Source organism: Macaca mulatta, chromosome 14 (genome assembly GCF_049350105.2).
Source record: "Macaca mulatta isolate MMU2019108-1 chromosome 14, T2T-MMU8v2.0, whole genome shotgun sequence".
Taxonomy (NCBI): Eukaryota; Metazoa; Chordata; class Mammalia; order Primates; family Cercopithecidae; genus Macaca; species Macaca mulatta.
Genome location: NC_133419.1, coordinates 6,508,943 through 6,529,112, shown reverse-complemented (window position 1 = coordinate 6,529,112; position 20,170 = coordinate 6,508,943). Strand labels below are relative to the sequence as shown.

General features: G+C 46.8%; 1 protein-coding gene and 2 long non-coding RNA genes across 8 annotated transcripts in view; 1 reads left to right on the top strand and 2 right to left on the bottom strand.

The window, feature by feature from the left end:
* The window catches only part of CHKA (choline kinase alpha), a 72,058-nt gene extending 54,974 nt beyond the window's left edge, over positions 1-17,084 (bottom strand). For all 6 annotated transcript variants that reach the window (XR_013403480.1, XR_013403479.1, XM_028833151.2 and 3 more), the window contains exon 1: positions 16,478-17,084. Coding sequence is in view for 4 of the 6 variants with exons in the window: in XM_028833151.2 (XP_028688984.1) it covers positions 16,478-16,809 (332 nt within the window). In the remaining 2 variants the exon portion in view is untranslated. The remainder of the gene's footprint in view (positions 1-16,477) is intronic.
* On the bottom strand, positions 5,265-9,528 carry LOC144334083 (uncharacterized). Its single transcript, XR_013403496.1, has 3 exons — positions 8,972-9,528; positions 8,450-8,654; positions 5,265-7,098 (listed from the first exon to the last, which is right to left on the bottom strand). It is a non-coding gene; the product is annotated as an uncharacterized LOC144334083 (long non-coding RNA).
* LOC144334086 (uncharacterized) lies at positions 13,862-17,084 on the top strand. Its single transcript, XR_013403499.1, has 2 exons — positions 13,862-15,267; positions 15,923-17,084. It is a non-coding gene; the product is annotated as an uncharacterized LOC144334086 (long non-coding RNA).
* Positions 17,085-20,170: the final 3,086 nt, after the last annotated feature.

Genomic DNA, 20,170 nt, shown 5'->3' with positions numbered 1-20,170 from the left:
GAGGCAGAGTCACAGTGAGCCAAGATCACACCACTGCACTCCAGCCTGGGAGACAGAGCAAGGCTCAGTCTCAAAAAAAAAAAAAAAATCCAGCAATCCCATTACTAGGAATACATCCAAAGGAAATGAAATTAGTACATCAGACATCTACACTTTCATGTATATTGCAGCACTAGTTACAATAGCCATCAATTGGTTATAGAATCAATATAAGTGTCCATCAACAGATGAAAAAAGAAAATGTGGTATATATAAACAGTAGAATACTATTAAGCCTTATAAAAGCATGAAATTCTGTCTTTTGTGACAATATGAATGAACCCAGAGGAGAGTACTTACGTTAAGCAAAATAAGAAACAGAAAGACAGTAACAATGTGACTCACTTGTGTAGAATCTAAAAAAGTTGCTCTCATAGAAGTTGAGAAGAGTGCTTACCAGAGGCAAGGGGAGGGCAGGGGAGACAGGGAGAGGCTGGTCAACTGGTACAATGTTATAGTCAGATAGAAGGAATAAATTCACCTTATACCCCATAAATAGAACAATTATTATTATTACTATTATTTTGAGACTGAGTTTTGCTCTATCATCCAGGCTGGAGTGCCGTGGTGCAATCTCGGCTCACTGCAACCTCCGCCTCCCAGGTTTAAGCAGTTCTGATGCCTTAGCCTCCTGAGCAGCTGGGATTACAGGCTCCCGCTACCATGCCCAGCTAATTTTTGTATTTTTAGTATAGACAGGGTTGCACCATGTTGGTCAGCTGGTCTCGAACTCCTGACCTCAAGTGATCCAACTGCCTCGGCCTCCCAAAGTGCTGGGATTACAGGTGTGAGCCATCGCGCCCGGCCCATATGTACAATTATTACATGTCAATTATAAACATTATGAATAATGCTCCAATGCTTCAGCACTTACATCAAATACACAGGTTACAAAATTATAAAATTCTGGCCAGGCATGGTGGCTCATGCCTGGAATCCTAGCACTTCGGGAGGCTGAGGCGGGCGGATCATCTGAGGTCAGGAGTTCAAGACCAGCCTGACCAACAAGGTGAAACCATGTCTCTACTAAAAATACAAAATTTAAAAAAATTTAAAAATAAAAAATAAAAAATAAAAAAATAAAAAAATAAAAATACAAAATTAGCCAGGCGTGGTGGCACATGCCCATAATCACAGCTACTCAGGAGGCCAAGGCAAGAGAATCCCTTGAACTCGGGAGGCGGAGGTTGCAGTGAGTTGAGATCGTGCCATTGCACTCCAGCCTGGGTAACAGAGCGAAACTCCATCTCAAAGAAAAAAAAGAGAGAGATTATTTAATGCCTGTTACATTCTATAGCACTGTAAAACAAGAAAAATCCATGCTACATGCTACAGTGATACAACAGCTTAGTAGGCTACCCAAGGTCTTGAAATATGTCATCTCTAGGCCAGGCACAGTGGCTCACGCCTGTAATCCCAGCATTTTGGGAGGCTGAGGTGGGTGGACCACGAGGTCAGGAGTTGAAGACCAGCCTGGCCAACATGGGAAAACCCCATCTCTACTAAAAATACAAAAATTAGCTGGGTATGGTGGCAGGCACCTGTAGTCCCAGCTACTCAGAAGGCTGCGGCAAGAAAATCGCTTGAACACAGAGAAGGAGGAGGTTGCAGTGAGCTGAAATCAGGGCACGGCACTCCAGCCTGGGCAACAAAGTGAGACTCCATCTCAAAAAAACAAAAACAAACAAAAAAAAGAAAATAAAGAAATATGTCATCTCTAATGTCAAACATCTATCTATCTTTAATTATTTGGGTTTTTTCCCCTGTCATTTTCAGCAACGGGGATATTTTGGTATTCATGTATGTGAATCAGGTGAATGAACGCTCAGGCAGATGACACACCTGAGGAATTGTCTGCCCCAACCTGTAACACAAAGATTTCCACCTGATAAATTAAGGTAAGAAGTTACCTAACCAACTGTATTTTGCTGAAAAGCAAAAAAGCCACTGAAAGCTCTGCAGACTGTCTACAAGTCACAGGGCACCCAGTTCAGCAGATACAGGGCTTAGTCCCCAGGGCTGAGGGCCTGGACCTAGGAGAAAATAGAGCAGGCAGCCTCATGACTATCATCTAAAAGTCAAAATGACTAGAAAGAAAAAAAAAATCACGACATAACCAGTGTCTCAGCAGAAAAATGATCTTTAAGCCACAGGCCTGGCTACATGGAAAAGAGAATATAGCATAATATCAAAACAGCTACTGAATTTAGAGCACAAGGAAAATAAGAAAAAAAGCAGATTTTGGAAAAATTTCTTCTAACCATCTAAAATTCAAATTGCAGCTATGGCTCAGGTAAAAAAAAAAAAAAAAGTGCTGCAGTAAAACATCAGTATCTCTATGGAGTAATCAGGACAGTCTTAACCCCCAGCTCTCTGAACACAAGAAAAGCCAGGAGGTACCATTAAAAGAACAGGCTAGGCCAGGCACAGTGACTAACACCTATAATCAATCTCAACACTTCGGGAGGTCAAGGTGAAAGGACTGCTTGAGCCCAGGAGCTGCAGACCAGACTAGGCAACATAACAAGACTCGATCTCTACCAAAAAAATTTTTTTTTAATTGGTCAGGCATGGTGGCATAAGCCTGTGGTCCCAGGTACTTGGGAGGCTGAGGTGGGATGACTGCTTGAGCCTGGAAGGTTGGGGCTGCAGTAAGCCGTGATCACGTCACTGCACTCCAGCCTGGGCAACACAAAAACCCGTCTCCAAAAAAAAACGTCCAGCCCAGGTGGAGTGCTGGCTCTGTACAAAATAGCTGTGTGACCTTGGGCAGGCCTCCAAGCCTGTTTTCACACCATAAAACAATGTAGCAGTATTTAACAGAAGTTTTGTGAAGATTACATGAGATCATATGAGCTGTTCATTTATCAGCACCAATTACAAAGCAAAGGTTAATATTTAAGAGGAAGCCAGAAGGATGAAAGGATAAAGCTCAGTCTTAAGAATCCTACTCCAGCATGGCTCAGCCTTGACACTTCATATCTGGGGCCAGGTCATTCTTCGCTGAGGGGCAAAGCTGCCTTGTGCACTGTAGGAATGTTTAGTAGCAACACTGCCCTCTATTCACTAGATGCCAGCTGTACTACCACCAACATGGTAACAATAAAAACGTTCGGTCGGGCACGGTGGATCATGCATGTAATCCCAGCACTCTGGGAGGCCGAGGCGGGTGGATCACAAGATTAGGAGTTCAAGACCAGCCTGGCCAACACGGTGAAACCCCGTTTCTACCAAAAATACAAAAAATTAGCTGGGTGTGGTGGCGGGCGCCTGAAGTCCCAGCTACTCGGGAGGCTGAGGCAGAAGAATTGTTGAACCTGAGCAGCAGTGGTTTCAGTGAGCCAAGATCGAGCCACTGCACTCCAGCCTGGGCAACACAGTGAGACTCTGTTTCAAAAAAAAAAAAAAAATGTTCAAACATTCCCAAATGGTGAGGTGGGGGGACAAAATCACCTCACTATTCCTCTACTTTTTTCATGATTCTTTCTGCAGTTTTTACCTATTTTCCCTTCCCCAAAATTTGAACACCACTTTGTTCTCTAGCTGGATTCCCAACTTATAATCTTTTCCTTCCTCTATTCAAAATAATTTCTTCCTCCTGATTTGCCTATTTCAGTTAACAGTAGTACCTTTTTCCCACTCACCCAGGCTCAAAACTTTCCTCGTTTCCAATGGCCTGGTCCTCTTCCTATCTCCCAAATTCTCTCATCCTTTCCATTCTCATTGCTCCTGCCCAAATGTACATCCTCCCCCTAACCCCCACTACAGCAGCCTCCTCTCTGGTCTCCCAGCTTCTTGATCCCTCTCTCCTCTATGCTATCCCCCAGGCCACCTTAGAAAGTGTTTCTAAAATATAAATTTCAAGCCACCACTGTCCTTAGCACAGTCTTTGGAACACAGTATGCCTCTGCCTACCCTTCCCACCTAGGAAGTCCTTCCACAAGGCATGGTCAGAAGTATCCCCTCCCACTTTCTCATAAAGTGCTTGCATCCCTTCTAGCTCACGCTGACTCCCAGTCAATACTGGACAAAAAGAGTACTAGGTACATTAAGATGTGTAAATACATTATGAAAGACAAGGAAATTACGATCTCACTGTGGAAAACTAAAGATAAAGGCTATGCCCCACCTCGCAGCAGAACGAGGAGATTCCCTGCCACTGACAGAGAATGGAGAGATCCCGGAAGGATACTAGACAGGCTGACGGGGCTCCACTGGAGGGGAAAACAAGCAGGAGAACGTGGGCATCACTGAAAGCAATATATGATAGATAACAGAACAAGTGCTTTTATTATTATTATTTAAATTCTACTCCTAGCTGGGCACAATGGCACATGCCTATAGTCCCAGCTAATGAGGACGGTGAGGTGGGATGATCGCTTGAGCCCAAGAATTCCAGGCTGCAGTGAGCTATGATCCCACAAATGCACTCGAGCCTGGGCAACAGAGCAAGATCCTGTCTCAAAAAAAAAAAAAAAAAAGAAAGAAAGAAAAGAAATATCACTCAACCTTCTGGTTTCTAGCCCAGCATGTAAGAAGCTTAGAAGTCGCCACCTGATCCTAACAACATGTAAAAAGCTGAATGAACTGAAAAAACAACTCTTAAAGAAATGAGGTGACTAGGCGTGGTGGCTCACGCCTGTAATCCCAGCACTTTGGGAGGCCAAGGCAGATGGATCACGACGTCAGGAAATTGAGACCATCCTGGCCAACACGGTGAAACCCCGTCTCTACTAAAAATACAAAAAAAATTAGCCGGGCGTGGTGGTGGGTGCCTGTAGTCCCAGCTACTCTGGAGGCTGAGGCAGGAGAATGGCATGAACCGGGAAGCGGAGCTTGCAGTGAATCATGCCACTCCAGCCTGGGAGACAGTGAGACTCTGTCTCAAAAAAAGAAAAAAAAAGAAACAAAGGAGGTTAAGCGGGAAACCGCTGCCTCCCAAATTGGACAGACAGACAGGCAGATACAGAGAATCATAGCTTACTGGAGTAAAATCCTCCACCAAATCAGCGCTAGGGTAGGAAAACCTTAACTATAACTAACAAATTGCTGGAGGCTCAGTGTGGACAACTGTGAGAATTTAAAACTCCAGGAGATCCAATTACTGGGGAGCCCCATCATTCCATGAGTTTTACCTCCAGGAGCTCTACCAGTTCCTTACAGTGAAAACTGAGGGGGGGAAAAATCCCTTCATGCTTCCAGCACAAGGAGGGGCAAAGAAATCATTTTTTCTTTTCTTTTCTCTTTTTTTTTTTAAACACACCGGAACATTCTGTTCTTAACAAGGTCTGCCCTCAGGAGAAATTATTTTGCCAGCACCTAACCTGTTGGGATCTTCTCAGAGCCTAAACTTCCTGGGAGAAGGGAAATACACAATTCCAGCCCCCTCTGGCCATTCTGTCCCACCTAAATGGGGAGAAGAACTAAGAAAAATGGGTAAAGTTCACAGTCTAGGTGCACAGGCTCACCAAAAGACTGAGACCTCACCACAGGACTATAGGTTAAACATTCAAAAATCAACAGTAGGTTGGATGTGGTGGCTCGTGCCTGTAATCCCAGCACTTGGGGGGGGGCCAAGGCAGGTGGACCACTTGAGGTCAGGAGTTCGAGACCAGCCTGGCCAACATGGTAAAACCCCGTCTCTACTAAAAATATGAAAATTAGCTGAATGTGGTGGTGCACACCTGTAATCCCAGCTACTCAGGTGGCTGAGGCACAAGAATTGCTTGAACCCAGGGAGTGGAGATTGCAGTGAGCCGAGGTCACACCACTGCACTGCAGCATGGGTGACAGAGTGAGATTCTGTCTCAAAATAAAAAATAAAATCAATTAATATAATCTACCACATCAACAGGCTAAAGAAGAAAAATCACATGATCATATCAATAGATGGAGAAAAATTATCTGACAAAATTCAACACCCATTCATGGTAAATAATAAATTCTCAGAAAATGAAGAATAGAGAAGAACTTCCTCAACTTGATAAAGAACATCTATAAAAAACCTATAGCTAACATCATACTTGATGAGAAAGTCACAGCTTTTCCACGAAGAACAGGAACAAGGTAACAATGTTCTCTCTCACCACTTATTTCAACATCATACAAAGTCCTAACTAATAAGAAAAGGAAATTAAAAGTATACAGATTAGGAAGAGAGAAAGAAAACTGTGTAGATGATACGATTGTCTATGTAGAAAATCAGAAAGAAGTGACAAAAAAATTGCTGGAATAAGAGATTATATAGCAGGACTGCAAAATACAAGGTTAATACATAAAAGTCAACCAGTTTCCTATATACCAGTGACAAACAAGTGAAATTTGAAATTAAAAGCACATTACCATTTATATGAGCACCCCCAAAAATGATATATATAAATCTAACAAAATGTGTATAAGCTCTACTTGAGGAAAACTATAAAACTCTGATGAAAGATATCAAAGAAGAACTAAACAAAGGGAGAGATATTCCATGTTCATAGGTAGGAAGACTCAATGTTATCAAGACGTCGGTTCTTCTCAACTTGATCTGTAGATTTAATGTAATCCCAATGAAAACCCCAGCAAGTTATTTTGTGAATACCAACGAATTGATTCTAAAATGTATAGGGAGGCCAGGCACAGTGGCTCACGCCCGTAACCCCAGCAATTTGGGAGGCCAAGGTGGGCAGATCACTTGAGGTCAGGAGTTCCAAGACCACCCTGGCGAACATGGTGAAATCCTGTCTCTACTAAAAATAAAAAATTAGCTGGGTGTGGTGGCGGGCGCCTACAATCCGAGCTACTCGGGAGGCTGAGGCAGGAGAATCACTTGAATCCAGGAGGCAGAGGTTGCAGTTGGCTGGGATCGCGCCACTGCATTCCAGCCTGGGTAACAGAATGAGACTCCCTCTCAAAAAAAAAAATGATAATAATAATAAAGTTTATAAGGAGAGGCAAAAGACCTAGAATAGCCAATGAAGAATAAATTCAGAGGACTGACACTACTCAACTTCAAGAATCATCATAAAGCTACATTAATTATGCCAGGCGCGGTGGCTCACGCCTGTAATTCCAGCACTTTGGGAGGCCAAGGTGGGCAGATTACCTGAGGTCAGGAGTTCAAGACCAGCCTGGCCAACAGGATGAAACCCTGTCTCTACCAAAAATACAAAAATTAGCTGGGCGCGGTGGTAGGCACCTGTAATCCCAGCTACTAGGGAAGTAGAGGCAGGAGAATTGCTTGAACCTGGGAAGCAGAGGTTGCAGAGAGCCAAGATCGTGCCATTGCACTCCAGCCTGGGCAACAAAAGTAAAACTCCATCTCAAGAAAAAAAAAAAAAAAAAAAATGAGCCAGGTGTGGTGGCACACACCTGTAATCCCAGTTACTCAGGAGGCTGAGGCATGAGAATCACATGAACCCGGGAGAGAGAGGTTGCAGTGAGCCGAGATCATGCCATTGTACTCCAGCCAAGACACTATCTCAAAAAATAAAAATAAAAAAGCTACATTAATTAAAACAGTGTGGTATTGGCAAAAGAAAGGACAAATGGATCAATGGAACAGACTAGAGAGCACAGAAATACATTCACATAGTCAACAGATCTTTGACAAAGGAGTAAAGGCGATACAATGTAACAAATGTCTTTTATAACAAACCATTTGTTGTTTCAACAAATGGTCCTGGAACAACTGGACTTCCACATGCAAAAAAAAATCTAGACAGACATTACACTTCACAAAAATTAAATCAAAATGGATCATAAACCTAAATATAAAATGCAAAATTAGATAACTTCTAGATGATAACATAGAAGAAAATCTAGATGACCTTAGGTATAGTGATTGCTTTAATTTATTTATTTACTTTTTTTGAGACAGAGTCTCACTCTTGTCGCTCAGGCTGGAGTGCAGTGCCGCAATCCCGGCTCACTGCAACCTCTGCCTCCTGGGTTCAAGCAATTCCTCCTGCCTCAGCCTCCCAAGTAGCTGGCATTACAAGTGTCCACTACTACACCGGACTAATTTTTTTGTATTTCTAGTAGAGACAGAGTTTCACCATGGGCCAGGCTGCTCTCGAACTCCTGACCTCAGGTGATCCACCCATCTTGGCCTCCCAAAGTGCTGGAATTATAGGCATGAGCCACTGCCCAGCCAGATCACTTTTAGATACAGCATCAAAAGCATGATCCATGAAAGAATAATTGATAGACCAGACTTCACTAAAATTAAAAACTGCTTTGCAAAAAATACTGTCAAGAGAATGAAAAGTCACAAGGTAAAAATATTTGCAAAAGACACATCTGATAAAGGACTGTTAACAAAAATATATAAAGAATTCTTAAAACTCAAGAATAGGAAAACATTCCTTTCCACTCAAGAAGGTGTGGCAGGGGCCTGGCATGTGGTTCACGCCTCTAATCCCAGCACTTTGGGAGGCCGAGGTGGGAGGATTACGAGGTCAGGAGATCAAGACCATCCTGACTAACATGGTGAAACCCCGTCTCTACTAAACTTACAAAAAGTTAGCCAGGTGTGGTGGCAGGCACCTGTAGTCCCAGCTACTCGGGAGGCTGAGGCAGGAGAATGGTGTGAACCCGGGAGGCAGAGCTTGCAGTGAGCGGAGATCACACCACTGCACTCCAGCCTGGGTGACAGAGCAAGACTCCATCTCAAAAAAAAAAAAAAAGAAAGTTGCAAATTAAAATGAGATACCTGACCAGGCACGGTGGTTCACGCCTGTAATCCCAGCACTTTGGGAGGCTGAGGTGGGTGGATCACCTGGGTCAGGAGTTTGAGACCAGCCTGGCCAACACAGTGAAAAAACTCATCTCTACTAAAAACACAAAAAATTAGGCGTGGTGGCAGGCGCCTGTAATGCCAGCTATTCAGAAGGCTGAGGCAGAGAATCGCTTGAACTCGGGAGGTTGCAGTAAGCTGAGATCACACCACTGCACTCCAACCTGGGCAATAGAGCAAGACTCTACCTCAAAACAAAAACAAAAAAGAGCCGGGCACGGTGGCTCACGTCTGTAATGCCAGGACTTTGGTAGGCTGAGGCAGGTGGATCACCTGAGGTCAGGAGTTCAAGACCAGCCTGGCCAACATGGTGAAGCCCCATCTCTACTAAAAATACCAAAAATTAGCCAGTCGTAGTGTCAGGCGCCTGTAATTTCAGCTACCCAGGAGGCTGAAACAGGAGAATCACTTGAACCTGGGAAGTGGAGGTTGCAGCAAGCCGAGATTGTACCATTGCACTCCAGCCTGGGCAACAAGAGTGAAACTCCATCTCAAAAAAAAAAAAAAAAAAGAAAAAGAAAATGAAAATGAGAGACCATTATACGCCTACCAGAATGACCAAACTCCAGAATGCTGACACCACCAAATGCTAGTGAGGACATGGAATAACAGGAAATCTCATTCACTGCTGATAGGAATGCAAAATGTTACAGCCACTCTGAAAGACAGTTTGGCAGTTCGTTACAAAACTAAAGGTAACTCTCACCATATGAGCAGCAATCATGCTCCTCGGTATTTACCCAAATGAACTGAAAACCTACACATGAATGTTTAGAGCAGCTTTATTCATAATTGCCAAAACCTTGAAGTAACCCGGATGTCCTTCAGTAGGTGAATGGATAAACTATGGTATATCCAGATGACAGACAACTACCCAGTATTAAAAAGAAGTTAGTTATCAAGCCATGAAAAGACACAGGGAGGCTGCGCACGGTGGCTCACGCCTGTAATCCCAACATTTTGGGAGGCCAAGGTGGGCAGATGACAAGGTCAGGAGTTCGAGACCAGCCTGGCCAACATGGTGAAAACCCATCTCTACTAAAAATACAAAAAATTTAGCCAGGCGGGGTGGCACATGCCTGTAATCCCAGCTACTCGGGAGGCTGAGGCAGAATAATTGCTTGAACCCAGGAGGCGGAGGTTGCAGTGAGCCAAGATCGCACCATTGCACTCCAGCCTACGCAACAGAGCAGGACTTGGTCTCAAAAAAAAAAAAAGAAAAAAAGAAAAAGAAGAAGAAGAAAAGACAAGACAAGATACCGGGAAACTCAATGCATATTATCAAGTGAAAAAAGCCAAACTGAAAAGACTACATACTGTATGATTCCAATTCTATGACATTCTGGAAAAGGAAAACCTATGGAGACTGTAAAAGAATCAGTAATTGGCTGGGGTTAGGAGGGAAAAAGGGTTAAACAGACATTAAGTAGAGGATTTCTAGGGCAGTGAAACTATTCTGTATGATAGTACAGATGGTCTCCAACTTATGATGGCTCAACTTATGATTTTTCGACTATACAATGGTGCCAAGGTGATATGTATTTGGAAGAAATCGTACTTCGAGTATACATACAACCATTTTATTTTTCATTTTCAGTACAATAATCAATAAATTACATGAGATATTTAAACTTTATTATAAAAACAGACTTTCTGTTAGATTATTTTGCCCAACTGTAAGCTAATGTGTAAGTGTTCTGGCAAATTAAAGGTAGGCTAGGCTAAGATATGCTGTTCAGTAGATTCGATGTATTAAATGCATTTCAATTTATGATGGTTTATCAGGGCATAACCCTGTTGAAGTAACTTCATCATGTAAAGCAGCATCAGTAAAATGGTAGATACAAGTCATTATATGGTGGCCAAAAACCACAGAATGTACAACAGCAAGAATAGGATGTAGTGTGTTATGGACTCTAAGTGCTAATATGTCAATGCAGGTCCCTCAGTTGTAACAAATGTACCATTCTGGTGGGGGAAACTGAGAAAGAGGAAGGCAGTGCCTGTGTGCAGACAGGGGGTTATATGGGAACTCTCTGTACTTTCTGCTCAATTTTGCTGTGAACCTAAATCTGCTCTAAAACTGGGCACAGTGGCACACACTTGTAATTCCACCTACTCAGGTGGCTGAGGCAGGAGGGACTGCTTGAGCCCAAGAGTTCAAGACCAGCCTGGGTAACACAGTGAAACCCCGCATTTTTAAACAAACAAATACAAACTGCTCTAAAAAATAAAGTGTATTAGTTTAAAGAGGAAGAAAGAAAAAGAAAGTCCGCAAGCCAGTCACTCAAGGAACAAAACTTTCCAGTAAAAACAAGCGTAAATAAAATTGTATCTTGAAAAATGAAACTGAAAATTATTTCTGTTCTTAAATGTAACATAATTTAGGTTATAAGTACAACTACATATTTATGTTTAAATTGAAAAGCAAACATTTAAAATGAAAAGTAGGGAATCTGGACAAAATTTTTCCAAAAACATTATGATGGCACCGTAAGACACAATTAACTTCCTATGTGAGTTTTACTGCATAATTTTACAACAATATCTGAGGACTTGGCCAGTCTTTTCGTGGGACTCTCTCCATCTTTTGATATGATTCTATTTTGCAGGGTCCAAGGTATCATCCTTATCAATGGTTTTCTTTTCACCGTTAGTGGGTCTGTGGAACGTAATGTCAAAAGATGTGTGTGAAACTTTGACAGTTCTCCAACATTTCATTCATTGAACTTCACGAAATCTTGTATCCCACACAAGACTTTAAACTTCATTTCACAACTGCTGTGACCTTATCAATCAGCAATGAAAATAACAAACTCTAAGCTGGGCACAGTGGCTTATGCCGGTAATCCCAGGGCTTTGGGAGGAGGCAGGAGGATCACCTGAGCCCAGGAGTTCTACATCAGCCTGGGCAACATGGTCAAATCCCACGTCTACCAAAAAATACACAAATTAGCCAGGTGGCCAGGCATGGTGGCTCATGCTTATAATCCCAGCACTTTGGGAGGCTGAAGCAGGTGGACCATGAGGTCAGGAGTTCAAGACCAGCCTGGCCAACATGGTGAAACTTTCTCTCTACTAAAGATTAAAAAAAAAAAAAAATTAGCCGGACAGGACACACGCCTATAATCCCAGCTACTCGGGAGGCTGAGGCAGGAGAATCGCTTGAACCTGGGAGGCAGAGGTTGCAGTGAGCTGAGATCGCGCCATTGTGCTCCAGCCTGGGCAACAGGGCGAGACTCAGGAGGCTGAGGCATGAGAATCACTTGAACCTGGGAGGCAAAAGTTGCAGTGAGTCAAGATCACACCACTGCACTCCAGCCTAGGCTAGAGAACAAGACTGTCTTAAAAAAAAAAAGAAAGAAAGAAAGAAAATAATAACATACTATTGATTAGACAGGGAGGGACAGAGTTAGTATTAAGCTGTGATGCCTGGAAATGAACAAATTTTCTAAGTGGTCAGTTCATTAACAACAATTCTCATGTTAGGACAATTTTTATTTTTCCCTATACCACTCATAGTTGGAGAGACTCAGACAAGGACCTCCGTTCATCACACAGCAAAGAGGCCAATTTAAGCTAAAAATGACAGTTTCTACACTTATCCAGTGCTGGTGTGCCAGGCACTATTCTAGTGCTGGAGATACAAAGATGAACATGAAATGCCCTCTAGGAATTCAATCTAACAAGAGAATGGAATGAATAAACACACAAATGTGTTAAGGGTTGTGATAACAAGGCCTGCATGTACAAAGTGCTAAAGAGGAGACACAGAGGGGAAAGAAATTCATTATGTCTGGTTCTCTCTGAGTTAAGCCTTGAAAGAGGAATTTTAAAAGCAGACACCAGGGGAAAGGCTGCCAAGCAGAGGGTAGGGGCAAAGAAAGGCCTGGTAACTGAAAACACAAAGCTCATTCAGAAAATGCAGGCTCCAGTGTAACTAGCTCAATGTTAGCTGCTGTGGTCCGGGAGAAGGAGTGATTTTAAAACAGTAGTAACAAAAAGAATCAGTCTAAAAAGTTAGGTCAGGCAGGGTGTGGTGGCTCACACCTGTAATCCCAGCACTTTGGGAGGCCAAGGAAGGTGGAACACCTGAGGTCAGGAGTTCAAGACCAGCCTGGCCAATACAGTGAAACCCCATCTCTACCCAAAATACAAAAATTAGCCGGATGTGGTGGTGCATCTGTAATCCCAGCTACTCGGGAGGCTGAGGCACGAGAATCGCTTGAACCCAGAAGGCGGAGGTTGCAGTGAGCTGAGATCGCACCAGCCTGGGTGACAGAGCAAGACTCCGTCTCAAAAAATAAATTTAAAAATAAAAAATAAAAAGGTAAGCCAGGGCTCAAGCTTAGACCATGCAAACAAGTCTGGATTTTATTTTCCAGTATTTGAGAAATCCACAGCAACACGATATAGAATGGATTAGAAGGAACACACAAAATGCAAGAAGATCCTAAAGTGCCTACTGTTACAGTGTCTAAGCAAGGACAGCAAAGGGAGCAGACAGAAGGTGGGGATACAAAAGTAGCTCATCAGGTTTGAGTTACTACTGCGTGCAGAGGAGGGATTTCTGGGGGAATGCAGAGTTAGAAATGATCCCGGGGCTCTGGCCAGGCTGTTGTTACAAACGCAGAACGCAGAGAGAAAGCAGAAGCACATTCCTGGGTGGGGAGGAGCCAAAGGGTTAAATTTGGAATAGGTTGAATGCACTGAGTTGAGGTGGTGAAGTCTGATAAACTCCTGCAGATGCACTGGCACTCAGTGAAACAGGGAGCTCCAGAAACAGATTGAGGCCAGGTGTGGTGGCTCACGTCTATAATCCTGGCACTTTGGGAGGCTGAAGCAGGACTGCTTGAGCTCAGGAGTTCAAGACCAGCCTGGGTAACACGGCGAAACCCCAACTCTACAAAAATACAAAAATTAGCAAGTAATGGTGGTGCGTGTCTGTAGTCCCAGCTACTTGGGAGGCTGAGGTGAGAGGATCACCAGAGCCTGGGAAGTCGAGGCTGAAGTGAGCCATGATCACACCACTGCACTCCAGCTTGTGCAACAGAGTGAAACTCTGTCTTCAAAAAAAAACCAAAAACCAGAATCAGATTGGGAAATGTCAGTAAAATCTGATAGCTGGAGCCATAATAACTGCAACTGCCTATGGAGAATCACTGAATTTCATTCAGGAGAATTCCTCTTCTTCTCCCCACCTCCAAATGCCCTTGTCTTTTTTTAAAGCTAGACATCACCCACTTTCCCATGTCCTAAATCACCTTTGTTTCTCCTTATTAAACTTATTCCATAACTACATTCTCTTCCAGAACACAGACAGGACTGAGACAGTGTACTCTTGCAACATTATGTAAAAAGGTCATCCAATCCAAAAGGAAAGCTTTGTTTTCCAAGACTGCTAACTCCTGGAGAAAAGAAACAAGACATCCTCAATGCTTTCCTAATAAATGGTTTGAGCAAAATGCAAAAGCTTAACTGCTGAGTAACTCTCCCTGGAGAAGGCCATGAAAATGTCTTAAGGCTGTCCTTAAGACATCTAGGGTGTCCAAACATTTTCACAGGCTGCAGGCTAGAGCACTGGTGCAGGAGAGGGGGACACCAGAGACCTGGCAGTTCAGGCTTTGAAGGCAGTAAACACCCACTGACCTCAGGCAAGTCACTTCTCCTCCAGGTTTTTCACTTCACAGACTGGTGAGTACATGGCCTAGAATGATCGCCCTTCTAGTTGAGAATTTTCAGGACTAACTAAAAGCGAATTAAAGTAAACCTTAGAGACAGCTGAATTTTTTTAAGTGCCATTAAGCAATTCAGGGATTATCTAAACAGCTTTGGTTTTCTTTTCTCTGCTTCCTTACCAACTACCTTTTAACTCTCACTCTTAGGTCATAGGCAGTCAGAGGGGCTGAAACACAAAGAGAAAGTGAAGCTCAAAGAGTTAATTTTGCTGCATTAGTGGCTCTGGTGAAAGACAGTGGGCACAGAAAAGGAATCAAATGACCAAAACTGGATTGGGGATTACTGGTGGCAGCCAGCCAGCAAATTTCTAGATACTGCACACAACCTGGTCAGCCAATTAAAAGAAAATTGGCAAAAAATGATGGAATACATTTTTTTTTTTGAGACAGAGTCTTCTTCTGTCACCCAGGCTGGAGTGCAGTGGCATGATCTCGGCTCACTGCAACCTCCACCTCCCGAGTTCAAGCGATTCTCCTGCCTCAGCCTCCCAAGTAGCTGGGACTACAGGCGTGCGCCACCATGCCCGGCTAATCTTTGTATTTTTACTAGAGATAGGGTTTCACTATGTTGGCCAGGCTGGTCTCAAACCCCTGGCCTCAAGTGATCCTCCTGCCTCAGCCTCCCAAAGTGGATTACAGGCGTGAGCCACCGTGCCTGGCCGGGAACACAATTTTTTTTTTTGAGATGGAGTCTCTGTTGCCCAGGCTGGAGTGCAGTGGTGCGATCTCAGATCACTGCAAGCTCTGCCTCCCAGGTTCATGCCATTCTCCTGCCTCAGCCTCCCAAGTAGTTGGGACTACAGGCGCCCACCACCACCCCGGCTCATTTTTTGTATTTTTAGTAGAGACGGGTTTTCACCGTGTTAGACAGGATGGTCTCGATCTCCTGACCTCCTGATCCGCCCGCCTCGGCCTTCCAAAGTGCTGGGATTACAGGCATGAGCCACCGCGCCCGGCCCAGGAACACATTGTTAAAGGCCTATCTCTTGGAAGCAGACTGATGAAAGAAGGTCAGACTTCTGTTAAGTCTGAATACCTGCACGCGTACTTCTGTAATTCAAATTTAAGATTAAATATTTTCAAGTTTAAAAAAAGGAAAAAATGGCCGAGCGCGGTGGCTCACGCCTGTAATCTCACTTTGAGAGGCCGAAGCGGGTGGATTACCCGGGGTCCGGAGTTTGAGACCAGTCAGACCAACATGAGAAACCCTGTCTCTACTAAAAATACAAAATCAGCCGGGCGTGGTGGCGGGTGTCTGTAATCCCAGCGACTAGGGAGGCTGAGGCAAGGAGAATCGCTTGAACCCGGGAGGCCGTGGTTGCAGTGAGCCGAGATCGCGCCACTGCACTCCAGCCTGGGGACCAAGAGCGAAACTCCTTCTCAAAAAGAAAAAAAAAAAAAAGGAAAAAATATTTCTACCTTACTCTTAATTTAGGAGCCACGCCTCCCACCTTTGTCTAGTAACACAGCTATAGTGATGTCTCAACAGTCTCTTAGGGGATGAGAAAATGCTACTCCTCCACTAACAAATGACTCTTTGAGAGGGGAAAAGACATCAAATCGCGAACTCGAGAAACTAGCAGAAAAAAGTTAAAAAGTGATGTGTGTTTTTAAAGCCAGCCACAACATCTTCATTCAAGGCCCTAAACCGCAAAGACTTTCTAGACCTATCTTAAGCGTCAGGACCACACGCACTTCGTGATGGAACGGTATTGTTCTCCTAGAGTAGACCCGTTTTCGCATGAAACCGACGTTTTTACAAAAGCCTGCCTGTGGACGGCCTGCGGCGGCCGCGGACCCGCTTCCCTTGGATTTCGCGAGGGCTGGGAAAAGGAGGGCTTTCGCCGGCTGCGGTCCCCGGCCCGGACCCCGCCCCGCGTCACCTGACTGGCCCGCGGCCCCCAGCCCCGGCGCCACCGACCTGATGACACTGATGTGGAACTCGTCCTCGCGGAGGCCCCGCCAGGCGCCGGGCAGGAACTCCTTGCACCACAGATAGGCCCTGCGCCGCGTCCGGGGCTCGGGCTGCTCGTCTGCCGGCGGCTGCGGCGGCGGGGGCTGGGGCAGCGGCAGCGGCGGCGCGGGGGGCAGCGCGAGTGGCGGCTGTTGGCCGCCCAGCTGCTTGGACTCGAGGTCGCTGGCGGCGTCGCGCTGCTGCCCCACGCCGGGCGCCGGGGCCGCGCTGCCGCAGCTCAGCAGCAGCCCGAGCGGCGAGGGCTCCGCCTCGCCCCCGGTGCAGAACTTGGTTTTCATGCCCGACAGGCGGCCGAGGACGCGCGGGCGGCCGCAGCGCGAGAGGACGAGGCTCAGGGTCCGGCCGGGCGCCCGCCTCAGGGGGCCGGGCGGGAGGCCGCTCGCCGCTCTCTGACGGGCTGGCAGGCCGGCCGGGAGGGGGACAGGGGGCGGCGGGCCGCGGCAGTTGGGCGCGCGGGGCGGCGGCGGCGGCGGCTCTAGCGGTTGTGGCGGCTGTGGCGACTGTGGCGACTGTTGCGCGGGGATGTGCTGCTGCCCGCTGCTCTCGCTCCTCTGCCGCCGCCGCACGAGGAGCGCCGGCAGCGTCACAGCCCGCCCTCGCGCTCGCCACTGATTGGCCGCCGTCCGCCGCCTCGGCGCAGCATAACCGCCGCCGCCTTCGCCACGCCGCCTCCCCATTGGCTGCGGCGCCGCCCCCAACCTGGGGCGCTGCGACCTCCGGGAGCAGGGCCTGGGCGGAGGGGGCGGGGCGTCGAGGGGGCGCCCCCGGTCGCAGGAAAAGGGGAGAGGGGAGCGAGGCGCGGGGGCGCGCCGGGAGAGCGGCTCCGGGGTGGGACGGAGCCGGACTGGGCCGAGCGGGTAAAGCTTTTGAGCCTCGGAGGACCGCGGGGTTGGCTTTGGGAGCTGAAAGTTTCCTTGGACCCCTCGGAAGCCCCGTGACATCAGAGGCCGGGCCTGGCAGGGGCAGGCAGGAAACGTGTCTGGAGACAACTGCCCTCTCCGCGTGACCTTGGGCGAGCAGCCTCCTCCTGGGGCTCAGTGGCTCTGATTTTGTAACATTTCCCAGCGCTGTGAGAGGCGCGTCCTCGCCTCGCGGAGCCCGAGGAATTACTAAGAAACCGAGGCCCGAAGGAGGGAGGAGGCGACGGGCTCGAGGCCACACAGTGGGCCAGGCTGGGCCGGGCTGCACGCGGGCTACCGGGACCCAGCCGTCTGCACGCCTCCAGCAGCCTCAGTTTCCCTGTCCGTGGTACTGAGGATGCTCGGGCCTAGAAGTTCAGGGCTGGAGGCTCAGGGACCGGCGAGGGAGGGGCATCATCCCCGCCACGGGGCCGCCGCAACTGCCCAGAGCACAGGCCAAAGGTGCGTGCCACGGGGCTGCTGGCGTTGTGGACGCTGTCCCCTGCCTCCCCATCCCCCGCAGGAAACAGCCTTGTGACAATGACTAACGCACCTTTGCCGCAGTAGGGGGGCAGGGGCCCCTGCTACCGTTTGCCACGCACTGTCCCATGTCCCTCACTGCTGCCGTCCTTCCTGGAAGTGAGGTGCCGATAAATATAAAAATTATGGATCCCATTTTATGGGACATGAGCTGAAACAGGAGGTTTCCTGGGCTGCCAGGGGCTTAGGAAATCCAGTGCCTGATGCACAGGAAATGGCTTCTATGTAGGGAGTTCACAGTCTTCCACCAGAAGCAAAAATCTTTTAAAATGTGTACTTGGTTGAACTTGCTCCACGCAAAATGGTCTTATTTAGGGATAAGAATGAAAGGGGACTTTTGTGAGGCTGCTGTGGCGATAGGCCTGGAAGTTGACCTGCAGGGAGGTAGGAGAGGCCAAGGCCCCTGGGACGGAGGCCAGGCAAGGTGGGAGTCCCACTGGATATTTGAAAGGCTGAGAAGCCAAGGGCTTCAATCTGGGGAGGCCATTTGGATAAAGGAGCCAAGGACTTTCTCTAAAAATACCAGCTCACAGGGAGGTGGGGCCATGCCAATGGCCTGCCCAGGTGACAAGCCCTTTGTCCCACTGTCTCCTGGCACCAGTCTGGTAAACTCAAAGGAATGCCAGAAATCTGGCCAGGAGGAAGGGACACTAAAGTAAGGAGTGGACCTCTATAATTTGAAATAACTCTTTCTGGCATCTGCTGGCTTGTGTTAGGAAAACCCTAAGACATTTTTATGGGATTACAGTTCCCTGTGGGAGGAAGAGGCTGCCTCAAGGCCAGGCACCGTGGCTTCGGCTGTAATCCCAGCACTTTGGGAGGCCAAGGCAGGAGTATCACTTGGGCCAGGAGTTTGAGACCAACCCAGCCAATGTAAGACTCTGTCTCAAAAAGTAAAAATGAAAAAAAAATGAACAGGGCATGGTGGCTTACACTTGTTCAACTACTTGGGAGACTCAGCCAGGAGGATCACTTGAGCCTGGGAGGTCAAGGCACCCACTGCACTCAAGCCTGAGTGAAAGAGTGAGACCCTATTTGCTGAATGAACAAATCGGTGAGCTCCTGGCTCAGCAATTATTAGCTTATGACTTTGGGCTGAGCCTCAGTTTCCTCAACTATAAAACAAAAATAATTCCAACACTCTGATAACCAACTATAATACCCCGAGCGCCCAGGATTGAATGACAGAATGTATGCAAAATGCATAGGATGTCAGAAGCACCTGTTTTGTTGCGTGCAGTGCATTGCCTGGTGTTGCCTCTGCCAGCGGTTGGTTTTCAGAGATGAATAATGCATACACTTGTAGCAATTCACAGGTTGGGAAGACAGTGTCGTATAAGAAAAGAATTTGGGCCGGGTGCAGTGGCTTATGCCTGTAATCCCAGCACTTTGGGAGGCCAAGGTGGGAGGTTTGCTTGAGGCCTGGAGTTCAAGACCAGCTTGGGCAAGCAGTGAGACCCTGTCTCTACAAAAAATAAAATAATTGACCAGGCATAGTGGCATGTGCCTGTAGTCCCAGCTACTTAGGAGCCTGAGGTGGGAGGATCCCTTGAACCCAGGAATTCAAGGCTGCAGTGAGCCATGATCACACCTCTGCTCTCCAGCCTGGGCAACAGAGGCTGTCTAAAAAAATAAAAATAATTTTAAACAAAAACAATTCAAACACTCTGATAACCAAAATGTCAATGTCTGCGCACAAGTAGACAAGACTTTGAGAGAAATTTGCTATGGCAGGCACTGGTCCTAAGGAGAGGTTGTTCCAATTACAGACTCTTTTCCTCTAGGATAACATTAAAACAATTCTCCAAAAGCTCTGTGATTGATGCTGAATTCTGAGAGCAGACTCAGAGGGTGGGTGATGGGCCTTAGGAGGGAAAGAGGAAAAATTAGGAAGTTCGCATCCACTCTCTGAATTTCCTGCTGATGGGTTCCTCGGGCTCCACCCACAGACCTCAGCCCTGCCACCAACTCCAAGGCCTGTTCTGAGAAAGAGCTTTGTGAGTCTGACTCCCCCCAGGATGGGGGAACCTGCTGTCAAGCACCTGGTAGGAGCAGGCTTTGAGCCCTTTCAAAGATGCTGTGTGCATCCCTAAGCAGCAGTGAGGTGAGTGTAATTAGCACTTCATCTCCCAGGTGGCAAGGGAGCTTCACAGGGGTAAAACCATTCGTTAAAGGCCAGCAGGACCTAGGACTCCACCCA